Consider the following 13,083-nt stretch of genomic DNA (forward strand, 5'->3'; position numbering starts at 1 on the left):
ATATATAAGTGACCAAATAGGTAGTTTACCCTAAAAAAATCCCTAACCCGGTACTCGGGTAACCGGGTACCCGAAAAAATTCAATTTTGTGACCCGGACAGGTACCCGACCCATCCAGATAATTGTTTTTAGAAAATTACCTGATTTTTTAAGTTCAGGTCAGCGGATAAACGGGTCGGGTTAACCAGGTCGGGTATTTTTGCACACCCTTACTCTTCATTGTCATGTGAGGTAAAGCTTCCATCTTTTATGTTCTTTGAGTATATTTATTACATAGTTTTAATTGAAATTTAAACAAAAATCATGGTTTAAGAGTTAGTTTTTGTATTTGTAGCATATATATTTTATCATTTTCGTCTTCATAGTATTGTCGCATCAATATAACTCTTAAAGTTGTTTAGGGGCATAATCTTAACTCTCGAAGTTCATTTTTACTAACAAAACCGTTAGTCTCATACGTTTGTAGATGTCATTAATTTTCACATCAACTAATATTATTGACATGGCTTGATGATGACGTGACATTTATTAAAAAAATAAATAATAAAATATTTATTAAACAAAACGGTTAAAAAATATCCAAAATTTTAACATAATCCCTTAATCTCGTTGAAATAAATAATAAAATTTTGAGATTTTTTTTATAAATATTGTGTTTAATAAATATTTTAATTTAATCTCTTGATCTACAGTCACATAAAATTAACAATTCTATTAGTTAAAATGGTCAACGAACTTCGAGGGCTAAGATGATGCATCTAAATAATTTTAAAAGCTAAATTGATGTGAAAATACTATAGAAGTGAAAATGATAAATTATGTCTACTGTAGGGACAAAAATAACCCTTAATTAATTTAGATAGAACCAATCTAGATCATCAAAAATCTATTTTAAATTTAATCACATTCATGTTAAGTTTCACGAATTAAACTTCAAATTTGAAAACTTTATATGGATAATAAATAATCAAGTGACAACGAATTTACTTTTTTACATAATATAAATTATGATACTCATTTAAACAATATGATGAAATATAAAAATGTTATAAATAAACTTATAATATTATCATCTTTTTTTAATTTTAATTTTATTAACGTATTGAAATGACATACATCACCAGTAGGAGGGCCCGCGTAATTTTTTTATCTTTTATTAATTTAATAATTTTTTTGAAAGATTAACTATAAATTACATTATTTTTCAAATTAGTATAATTTTTAATAATTTAAAATGATTTTAAAATAATATTGATTCATAATATTTTTTAATTATTAACGACAAACGTGACAATTGTTCAAATATATTACCTCTAGACTAATCTTAACAATTTCACTTAAAATACATATCTTCCAATAAACTCCTTCAAGCCCTTTTCTATTAAAGAAAAAAGTATATAAATATCATGTAAAAAATAAAAACATGATTTAATTTAATATTCATAAAATAAATGAAAACCAGAAAGGTTAATAAAAGAACTCAATCATGTTACATTCTTTCTTGCTCACATATTTTTGTCCTTCTCTCTCTCCTCCATAGTTGTCTGCTTCTTTCCCTTACCATTTTTTTCACAACTCATTTCTTGCATCAGCTTTTTGCTTGCTTAACAATGCAGGTAAGCTTTATTTCTTAGTTATATTTCATGTCTTTTGTGTTTAATGATTCTGGAAACTGAATCTTATTTGTTGTTCTGAGTTAAAAATGTTGTCTTCGTTGGGATTCTCAGACAAGAACTGTACAAGTGAAGAACCTGTCAGATCTAGCTACTGAGAGGGAGATTCACGAGTTCTTTTCGTTCTCTGGTGATATTGAGCACATTGAAATTATAAGGTATGTTGTTATTTTCCTTTCTTTCCTGGTGTTTCCATAAAAGGGCTGGTGAATGATGAATTTGTTTGGTAGCTGAGAAAATTTGAGAAAATGAAACAAAGTTGGAATTTTGGATCTTGGGTCTTCCTTTTGTCGGCCAAAGCTTATGCTTTTTAAAAAATTGAAGTTAAAACAAAAAACTTGTGTTGAATTTTGAATTTTGTATATACTTTACTCTATGGCAACCAACCTGGAAGGTAAAGCTGCTTTGCCTATGGAGTTTTTATTTTATTTTATGATTTATTATGGGCAATTTAACATAAAAAAGTAGTGATTGTGCTGGTTAACTTGGATTGATCTGTTGTTTTATGGATTCTGCAGTGAAACTAGCCAATTAAAGACTGCATATGTTACATTCAAAGATCCCAAAGCGCTTGAAATCGCCTTATTATTATCGGTTCGTGCTTAATCCAATTGCATTGTTCCTTTTTGCTTAGCAGAGTTCCATTGATGCATGGATTTACTTTTCTTCTTGGCTTGTAATTCTCTGATATCAGTTACTTTAAGAAATCGGCTAACCTCGCAATGTCTTTAACTTCGTTGCTTGAACCGAAATTTGTGAATTTATCTCGAAAGTTGGTTGCTTGTGCCTTCTTAAAGTGAATAAAGTATTGGAACTGGTTGAATTGGAATAAGTAGCTTGTAAAGTAATGCTTTAATTGTAAAGCAATGTCAAGTTGGAAAAGTTACCTAATTTAGTAACTTTCAATTTATGTTATCTTCACAGGATGATCAATATTTTTAGAAATGGAGAAATATAATTTCCTTTTGGTTTCTGGAATATGGCTCACTAATAGTATCATATCTAATTAGATCACCTTGTGGTTTCGTCGGATGCTCCTATTGTGGGATAAGTACTCCATCGATTCCCTCCCTTTTTATCGGATACATCAGCTGTGTATGATGGGACAAATTGAAATCCTTTCCTACTTGTTTCCAACTTTCTGAACACACTGTTTAATTCCGTCAGCTGTATGATTCTCGATGTTCTCTTGTTCGGATTTTCTGCACTTGTGTTTTCTGCGTTAGTTAAGAAATAGATTAATATATCTCATTGAAAGAAGTTCAACTAATGGCATGAAGTATATAATTTACATCTCATTGAAAGAAATCTCTGTTCATTTCAAGGTAACACTAAATTCCATGAATGACAGTAGGAAGTAACATTTCCGAATCTTGTTCTGCAGGGAGCAACACTCGTTGACAAGATTGTGACCATAATTTGTGCTGAAAATTATGTACCAAAACCCGAGATTCATGTAAGTCAACTGAGAGGTTTTGCTTTCTACTTTTAATTGCATACCGAAATTCTTAATCTTATTGTTACAACCTGTGTAGGAATCAAGCGCAGCAGATGACATTCTGTCCTTTGCTCCTGCTAGGCATAGTGCATCAAATGATGAGGTACCAGTTTTGAAGTTTTTTTGCATAGAAATGTTTCCTAGCTGCACAGACTGGCTCAGCTCGGGAAGGAGACGGGAAAATATGTTGATGTGTTGTATTCTTTTTAATCTTTTTTATGCAGAGCTGGTTTATATCATATTGTGTGACTAGTTTAGCTGAACCAAGTAGATTTTGAACTTTCAAGTTTTTCACAAAAACTACCAGACTAAAGAAAATATATTCCCGAACTTTCATGCAGTCAGTAACCCTCTACCAACCACAAGAACACAAAGGATGTTAACGAAAAAGAAAAGCATGGTTTAGATTTCTTAAACCGGACTTGCCAATTCTGTTGTTAATGCTTGATATACTGAATTGCTGCCTCTCTGCCGTGATGCTTAATAATTTAGTTTATGATTTGGGTTATCGGTGTGTTTCAGCAGGACAGAATGAGTCCACCTAGCAGTGGAAGAATGTATGTTGGTAGGGCACAAGATGTTGTTGCTAGTGTCTTGGCCAAAGGTTCAGCCATACGACAAGATGCAGTTAACAAAGCGAAAGCATTTGACGAGAAACATCAGTGGAGAGCCAGTGCTTCTGCAAAGGTCATTTCGTTTGATCGGAGAGTCAGGCTGACTGAGAAACTGACTGTGGGAATTTCAGTGGTTAATGAGAAAGTAAGATCTGTGGACCAAAGGTTGCAGGTGTCTGATAAAACAATGGCTGCAATATTTGCAGCAGAGAAGAAAATTAACGACACGGGATCAGCCGTCAAATCTAGCAGGTACGATTTCTCCTTTCAGCACGGGTGCAAGTCCACTCACACTACTCTGCTTCAAAGATAATAACGAGAGGAAAAAAGGGTCACCATCCCTCTAATCGCCTTTGTCCTCATGTTTTATTCTGGACAGGTACGTAACCGCCGGGACAGCTTGGCTAAACGGTGCTTTCAGCAAAGTTGCAAAGGCTGGGCAGGTTGCTGGTACAAAAACCAAAGAAAAGTTAAACCTAGCAATGTCAAACTTGACTGCCAAGGTATGGCATTCCACTAGCACGAACCTAAGAAACAACGATCGGTCTTCCATGCTAATTACACCATTAATTTTGTTCGAGTGTAGGATGCAATTGCTGTGTAAGTCGGAGAATTTCTCGTCTTGAGGTCGCTTTACAAATTGTTATCGACACACGCATTGGATGACCTTGTTACAACGATTTATCGAGGAGGATCGAGATGCTTGTGTTAGAGTGCACAAAGTTGTGTTCAGTTTTGGGTTTCGTCGTGTGAAGTTATGCAAATGCAATGTGTTGCGTATTCCATTTGATCCTTTTTTAATTTTTGCAATATATTCTTTGATTACTAGAGAGTATTGATGTAATTTTCTCCTTTTTTTAATCTTTTGACTAAATTTGAACTTGCACTCAATCATCCATAAAAATTGTCCCAACTTATTAACCGTAGCACATTAAAATATAAGGATTAAATTTTAAATTTGAATAATTAAAGGATTAACATGATGATTTGATCAATAATTAGTTGTGTAAAAGGTGGTATATATGCGATGACTATTAGCTATTGTGAAGACAACATTATAAAGGATTGTCTAGAAGATTGTTAAAGAATTATCCTGCTTTTTTACGCTTCACACCCAATTTTTTTTTTACGGAATGAAAAGCTTGTTTTAGTTTTATATGTATTTAGAAAGTTAGATAAGCGAAAATAGACCGTTGAGATTAAATTCTTGATTTTTTAGTTAATATCTTTTTATTTCCTACTATTAATCTTAGTAGTCTATTTTTACTTAACTAACGGTCTTAAATATGAGAAAAACTAAAAAATTTTATATTGTGTTATTAAATCATATATATATATATATATATATATATATATATATATATGGGTTAGGATCCACTTACATAATGTAAAACGCTTTAGTTTTACACAGATATAAGACCGTTAGATGAGTGAAAATGCAGAGCTGAGATTAACTCATTGTTTTTATTTTCCATTGAATATTTATCATATCTTACTGTTAATCTCAATCACATATTTTCACTCATCCAACAGTCCTAAATATGTGTAAAACTAAAAGAGTTTTACATTGTGTAACAAGATCTTATCCCTATATATATAACGTTAGATCCACTTGCACCTAGTGTAAAACTTTTAACTTTACATATTTTTATGATCATTCAAACGTTGAGACTAATTCTTTGTTTTTTTTCAAGCGAATATCTTCATATCTCCTACTGTTAATCTCAATTTTTCATTTCTCTCATTCAACTGTCATAATAAGGTGTAAGACTTTTAGTTTTACACTAGGTATAATTAGATCATGCCCCATATATATATATTAGTAGATCCATAAATATTTTTGAGAGTAGACATACATATATGTTAAAAATATAAAATTTTTGTATCGATAGACAGATAAAATTGTAGGATAAACACAATTAATAAAATAATTAATTAATTAAATAAAATTTAGATTATATGCAGGGAGAGTGTGGGAAAAGGTTGGGAGATGATTGCCTTTAAATTGTGCAACTTTGGAAATGTAATTATACTTGGTAAGTTCAGGTAGATAATTATGCTTGCCTTTATATTGACCTTTTAGAAAAATCAATGGAAGGAAAGATTCAAAGAAAATCATATAAAATATCTTTTAGAGTATAAGTCATAATTATATAAGAAGAATCGAAATCAATCATTATAATTATATTTCAATCTCACTTTTTAGCCCCTAATTTCATTTTTTTTTGAAGATTTATTAATATAATATTAAATTAATTGTTCAAAATAATAGAATATATTTTTGTTCTATAAAATTTTATTATTTAATTTTAGTAAGGGTCTCGAAAATGTCCGAAACTGATATGCAAGAATATATATAAAAAAGTCCTAATCAAAGGTGTGGCTGTAAGCAAGCTTACCTTCTTTTTATATGCCAAATTAAACACCCAAAATTAACTTCCAACCAATAACATGAATCTTAACAACAAATCAAATAAGTTAAGTTAATATTAAATCTTTCCATGATATATATGTTGGCGGATCCAGAATTCTTTTAATAGAATAGATACAAATAAATTTTAGAGTGAGTATCATTAGTAAAATGAACAATTAATATAATGAAATTCGAATTTCAGGGCGGACACCCTGACATACATATAGATCCACCAATATATACATACATATATATATATATGGATTGAATCATGTCACACAATGTAAAACTCTTTTAGTTTTACATATATTTATGACCGTTAGATGAGTGAAAATATATGATTGAGATTAACAGTGGTGAATGAGAAGATATTTACTGTAAAATAAAAAAACAAGAAGTCGGTCTCAGCCATATACTTTTACTCATCCAATGATCTTAAATATGTGTAAAACTAAAGAGTTTTACATTATGAAATTTTTATTTAATTTAATTAATTTATTAAAACTCTTAAAATACTAATATTGAATATGTTTTTAGTTAGAAATTTAATATAAAAAATCATTTTGATTTTTCATGTGTCTTGGCTGACATGGTTTATAATTCTGATGATGATTTCTATCATATTACCTACAACTACAAGTGAAAACAACAGGCTAAAACAGATCATTAAAAAAACATAAGGCGATAAAAATATAACATTATCATACAATATATACCTTTCCATGAAGTTTTCAAACTAAGCCATTTCGATTCAATCAAGTTGTCACGTGTCCATTTATTTTTTTAACAATTTTTAATAATATAAATTAACGTAAAATTAAAATATTACTGTTGGTACTTGGTATATAAATATAAATAAAAATAAAGCTCCTGTTTGTTTTGTGAACAAAGACAAAGGCATATAAAATCAAATGAAATCTTGAGTGTTAAGTCCAGCACCATGCATGTGAGTATCGTCCGAAGTCCAAGCTTTTGCAAACTGTATTCTTTTATTTATTTGTTTTTTTTTTCAAGTTTTATTTACTTTTGTATACTTCTCTTCGAATTCATTCTTGAATTTGAATAAATGATAGAAATTTTTAATTTGTTTAGTTAGTCAAAGGTCCCAAGTAGTAGTGAAACTTGGTGATAGTATTTTGGGGGTCAACCTAAATTTTACAAAATTTAGAGATTTAAATTAAGATTTTAAAAATTTTAAAGGGTTTAGTTTATATTTTCCCCCAAAAGAATTAGGGTATAACTACAATTTTTGGAAAAATTCAGAGGCTTAATGAGAATTTTAGAAATTATGGGAAGGGGTTTAATTGAGAACATTAAAAAAAATTAAAAATTTAATTTGAATTTCTAAAAATTTTGGAGGGGCCAAATTGATTTTTTTTTAATTTTAAGGGTCAAAATTAGAAATTTTTTTTGTGGGGGGCATGACCCCCTCTAGTCTAGCTTATGTTCCGCCTCTGGTTCCAAGTTCAAACACCAGCAACTACAAGATATTTGAATATTCATTGTCAAATTATTTAAATTCTTTAAAATATATACTACCACTCGTAATAACCCTAGATTAATCAAAAAATAAAGTTGAAAATCTGTTCGGTTGGTAATATGTATAGAATTGGTTGTAATTACTTGAAATTATTAAAATTACTTATTTATATTCGTAGGAAATAATATTATCATAAAACAGAACATTAGTAACGACTAGTAAAGAAAATGTAAGAAAATGAGTATGATTTATGAATTAATCTATAAAGGCTTAGGTTAGTGTAAAAATCTAGAATGAGATGATTCGTACGTGAATGTAATGATATGATTCATGATATTATATGATATGTTTAAACATTGATTTATGCACATGTAATAGGATATTATGTAATGCAAGCTTGTAAAAGCATAATCAGAAGTTTTTGAATATAGATAATGTGAAGTTATGCATTAGTATGACATTATAAAATTCGATGATGAAGAAGGCTTAATGTGCACTAAAAATCAGTGAGCATTTGGTATACAATATGGATAGGTTAGCATTGTCTCATCATGAAAACACTGAATATAGTTAGCATATTATAAGATTATGAGATCTCATGCATTTGTACATTGCATAACCCACTAAAAATGTATAGTATATGGTATTCTATATAAACTTCACCTATTTAAGCATCGCGATGAAATATATTGATAATATATTTTGTTACATTTCACAAGTAAATTAAAATATACGGCTTGTCTAATTTACTTTTATATATAATATACAAATACTTTTTAATTTTATTTAGGAATTTTAAAAGTTATTAATAGATTGACTGATTCTTATATAATAATAATAATAATAATATTATTATTATTATTATTATTATTATTATTATTATTATTTAAGATAGTTTAAATTCAAGGGTAAACTATGTATTTAGTCATCCACATATTTATGATATTTTCTTTTGGTAATCCAGCTATTTAAAAAAAATAATTCCCAATGTTACGTTTTGCTTCCTTTTTTATCACCCGCCTTTAAAAAAATAATGGTGATGTTAACGTTAGGTATGATTTTGAAAAAAATAGTTGGGAGACCAAAATGGAATTGCGGGAACAAGTGAGTGACTAAATACATATTTTACCTTAAATTCAAATGTAATGTTTTAATAGTCTGTCGTGATTATAGGGTAGTATCTGTTCAAAATCTTTCTTAGTTATTAAAACGCACACACGCGCCCAATAAATATAATTGCTCGAACCCAAAATCTCTTGGGAGAACAAACATTTCCTAAATTCAAATGTACTTAAATGTGAAATGGCCTCTGAAAGCTCTCAACTCCCAAAAAGATCCCCTCTCTAAAAAAAAACAACGCCAATAAGATGAAGATGCACCTGACTCCCTCGACTCCGCCTGATGATTCCCCAAAAACTAGAATGCAATGTGATGACCTCACTCCTTCAAAAGCTCATGTTTCATACAAAGATACGGTGATCGATAATTAAGATGCTTCATCAAATGAAAACTCAACTTATCTTGAAGACGAAGATATAGATCCTATGGAAGACGACGTCACTGTAAGTGAAGTAAATGGCTTGCCCTTCATAATTTTTTCTGAAAGTGTTCAATGCTTTGCGATACAAAGCATGGACCTTACTCTTGTGGTCAAAGTCCTCGGAAGAAGATTTGGTTTCAACACCCTTCATAATCGAATATTCAACATATAGAAACTTGTCCATCCCCTCAAGTTGATAGACATTGGAAATGACAATATCTTAGTCAAGTTTGCGACAAGAAATGATTATCTCAAAGTCTTCACAGATGTCACTTGGACTATTTTTCCGACATTATTTAACAGTGGAACCTTGGTCCTTAGATTTCAGCCCCTTTCCCCAGTCGAATCATGGCCTGGATTCGGCTCCCCGGTTTTCCCATCGCATGGTACAAACAAAGCATTTTCGAAGCAATTGGGTCAAGAATTGGATCAGTAATAAAGATAAATTATCAAACTGACAAAGGTTGCAGAGGTCGCTTCGCTCGCCTAGCAGTCGGCATAAACTTGAAGAAACCCCTCATCTCCAAATTATCCATAACAGGACATATTCAAATTATTGAATATTAATTCCTTCCCCTAGTTTGTTTTGGCTGTGACACCTATGGTCACTCAAAAGATCTTTTCCCCAAGAACAAAACTACCAAAGAACCTGTGAAAACCATCAATTCTGATCCTCAACCAGTCAAACCTTCGGTTTCGGGAGAGCCTTTCGACCCTTGGATGTTAGTCGAAAAAAGACAACGATGCAATAAAAGAAAGAATCAGTCCCAATCACCCCGAAACTCAGGTATTGGTATTAATGCCTCAAGATTCAATTCAGTCTTCAATGTCTGATGAATTGCCCCAAACTACTTTCTAATCCCCCCGATCACGCAGTATCTACAAGTTAATAATCCCGTTTGTCGTAACCGGTTTTCGTCCGGGCACGAAATATTATAATTTCTGACGGGGAAATTGATGTGAATAAATGGTTTTGAAAATAATTTGGGAGTCGCCATCGGCCTTTTGGGTCAGGTAGGTCGAATACCTAAAAATTATCTTTTAAAAAAAAGTTTTTAAGAAAACATTATTTAAAAGATGAACTGATCTGCGTTTTATAACCAAAAATTCGTTCTTTTTAATAATAAAAAGGGATCCGTGGTCGGTTACGTTTGGGGAAGGATTAGCACCCCTACAACGCCCAAAATTGGTACTTTTTAATTATAAATTGTCTCTATTATTAAAATTTTAAAAATTCAAAAATATGTTTGATTTATAATTCTATTATTTCAAAATTATATAAAAAATTTATTTATTTATTTAAAAATATCAGAAAAGAACTTCTAGGTGCCTTAAGACGCTCTTTTCTTTGATATTGATAAATATTAATTTAAATAATTATTTACTTTTTAATTTTAAAATATCAGAATAGGACATCTAGTTGTATTAAGACTGTCCTTTTCTTCGATATTAAAAATAAATATTTAAAAATTACTATTTATTATATATTTATGAATAAAAATATTTAACAATAAAATAAAAATTCTACTAAAACAATATATTTAAAAACAATAAAATAAATGAAGACATATAAAATAAATAACTAAATTATAATTAAAATAAAACTAAATCTAATTCCTAATTAATTGAAATTATAAGGAATATTTATTTTCTAATTTAATAATTTAGTGACCAAAATAAACTTGTCTAAAATTCGAATTTTATAATAAATTAATTAAAATATGAACTAGGGATTAAAAAATTATTTATTAAAATTAAGGGATTAAATTTGTTATTTATCCTAAATATATTATTTTAATAAAAGGACTAAAATGAACAAAATTAAATTCAAAGACTGAATTAAAATTATTATAAATTCAGTTTAGTGACCAAAATATAAAATTTACAAGTTGGGAGGACTATGGACGGGTTTTAACTATTTTGTAATTACGCGCATAGTCCTTCCCGAAACGACGTCGTTCGGGAAGGACTATAAATGGTCCAAACCGGCTGGCCCGAAGGGCCAGCCATTTCATTTTTTTTTTCTTTAAGCAGAAAGAGAGAGAGAGAGAGAGAATTCTCTCTGGCCTCTCTCTAGATTCCCTCACCGGAGGGAATCCGGCAGCCGTCTGCCGCCGCGAGTGTCCCCGCCGGCCACCGCATCCGGTGGCCGGAAAATTTATTTTTATACTATTGGATAGATCGGACCGTCCTAAGGACGGTTCCGATGTTCTTTTTTCTTAAATGGCTCCCAATCGGAGCAGATCTATAAATATACCTTCGGTATTTTCGGTTCTCCGGCGATGTTCAGTGTTTCCGGCGACGGTCAAGGCTTCCTTGGTAAGCTTCTCTCCTCTTTTTTCCTTCTGTTTTTGTTTTTTGCTCTGTTGGGATCGTTGGTAGTTTTATATCTCTCTCTATTTTCCTTTTTTTTTTTTTTTCTTTTTGGTTCTGTCTCTGTCCCTGGTTTTTTGTCTCCCCTTTTTTTTTCTTTCGCAGATGGGTGGTGGCTTTTATAGCCACCACCGGTGTTCGTCTCAGACCGGTCCGAAGAGGGGGCCTCGGTGAGTCACCGGACTACCAGTGGTGACTCACCCCGTAGCCTTGTATGGACGGCTGGCGTTGATCTTCTGGAAGCATCATTCGGGACGTGGCAGCGCGGAGGCGGTGAGGGTTTCTGGAAGCAGCAGCGGCGGCGCTGGACGTCCCTAGGGTATAGATACCCTAGGGTTTCCTCTGGCAAATGGTGGACCGTTGGATCAAACCAGATCCAACGGTTGAGATTGAAGATGGCGGCTGGCTAGATTAGGGTTAGGAAACCCTAACTGGAAACCCAAATATTTAGGGTTTCTGGTTGGATTTGGACCGGCTCTGGTTGGTTTGTAACTGGGCCGGTCCAATTGTAATTGGGCCTGTAATTATATTTTTTATTATTTATTTATTTTAATAATATTTATATGTATTTATATATTTAATAATAATAATAATAATAATAATAATAATAATAATAATAATAATAATAATAGATAATAGTAATAATAATAATATAATAATAATAATAATAATAATAATAATAATAATATGGATAAAAAATTAGTATCTTCAGCTGCCCCTCTTTGCTCATTCTTGTGTTAACAAGAATAGGGCAAAGATGAAAAGATAATAAAAATTTTTATCCATTTGACTTTACTTTGATCATAATGGAGATATTGAATAAATTCTTCTCTCTCTCCAAATAAGTTCTTCTTATTATGAACTTTCTGCTGGGGATAATGATAACCTCCTTTCTGTGATAGAGTCATTCAAAAGGTTGAATAAGCTCTTGATGAGTTCTTCTCATTATGAACTTTCTCTAGAAAGGCTGATGTTAATCTATCTCCTTCTGTGATAGAATTATGCCAAAAGTTGAACAAGTTCTTCTTATTATGAACTTCTTCTTTCTTCTTCAGATGAGTTCTTCTCATTATGAACTTCTCCGGAAAAGATAATCCATCAATTGATGGATTCAGGTAAAAGGTTGAACAAATTCTTCTCATTATGAACTTCTTCTTCCTTCTTCAGATGAGTTCTTCTCATTATGAACTTTTTCTGGAAAAGGTGATCCATTAAGTGATGAATTCAGGTAAAAGGTTGAACAAATTCTTCTCATTATGAACTTCTTCTTCCTTCTTCAGATGAGTTCTTCTCATTATGAACTTTCTCTGGAAAAGATGATCCATCAAGTGATGAATTCAGGTAAAAGGTTGAACAAATTCTTCTCATTATGAACTTCTTCTTCCTTCTTCAGATGAGTTCTTCTCATTATGAACTCGAACTGGAAAAGCTGATCCTTCAAATGATAAATTTGAATCTTTGCTAAAATTTTTGAAATTCCTGTTAGAAATTC

At 31.1% G+C, this 13,083-nt stretch overlaps 1 protein-coding gene across 2 annotated transcripts; it reads left to right on the forward strand.

The window, feature by feature from the left end:
• The first annotated feature begins 1,487 nt into the window (after nt 1-1,487).
• On the forward strand, nt 1,488-4,614 carry LOC120185299 (binding partner of ACD11 1-like). Of its 2 annotated transcripts, none has more exons than XM_039189554.1 (8): nt 1,488-1,616; nt 1,728-1,831; nt 2,192-2,267; nt 3,058-3,129; nt 3,209-3,274; nt 3,694-4,037; nt 4,165-4,288; nt 4,372-4,614. In XM_039189554.1, the coding sequence occupies exons 1-8, from the start codon at nt 1,611-1,613 to the stop codon at nt 4,387-4,389; spliced, it is 810 nt and encodes a 269-aa protein (XP_039045485.1). In that variant the 5' UTR covers nt 1,488-1,610; the 3' UTR covers nt 4,390-4,614. The 2 variants fall into 2 exon arrangements, with proteins under 2 accessions (XP_039045485.1, XP_039045486.1); XM_039189555.1 differs by having other exon boundaries at nt 3,697-4,037.
• The last annotated feature ends 8,469 nt before the right edge of the window (nt 4,615-13,083 follow it).

The sequence above is a fragment of the Hibiscus syriacus genome, unplaced genomic scaffold (genome assembly GCF_006381635.1).
Source record: "Hibiscus syriacus cultivar Baekdansim isolate YM2019G1 unplaced genomic scaffold, ASM638163v2 tig00113096_pilon, whole genome shotgun sequence".
Taxonomy (NCBI): Eukaryota; Viridiplantae; Streptophyta; class Magnoliopsida; order Malvales; family Malvaceae; genus Hibiscus; species Hibiscus syriacus.

Excerpts from the sequence above, each read along its gene's own strand:
- LOC120185299 (XM_039189554.1), top strand. Across the intron at positions 1,832-2,191 it reads GAGCACATTGAAATTATAAG|TGAAACTAGCCAATTAAAGA; the intron begins GTATGTTGTTAT and ends TGGATTCTGCAG. Across the intron at positions 4,038-4,164 it reads TCAGCCGTCAAATCTAGCAG|GTACGTAACCGCCGGGACAG; the intron begins GTACGATTTCTC and ends TATTCTGGACAG.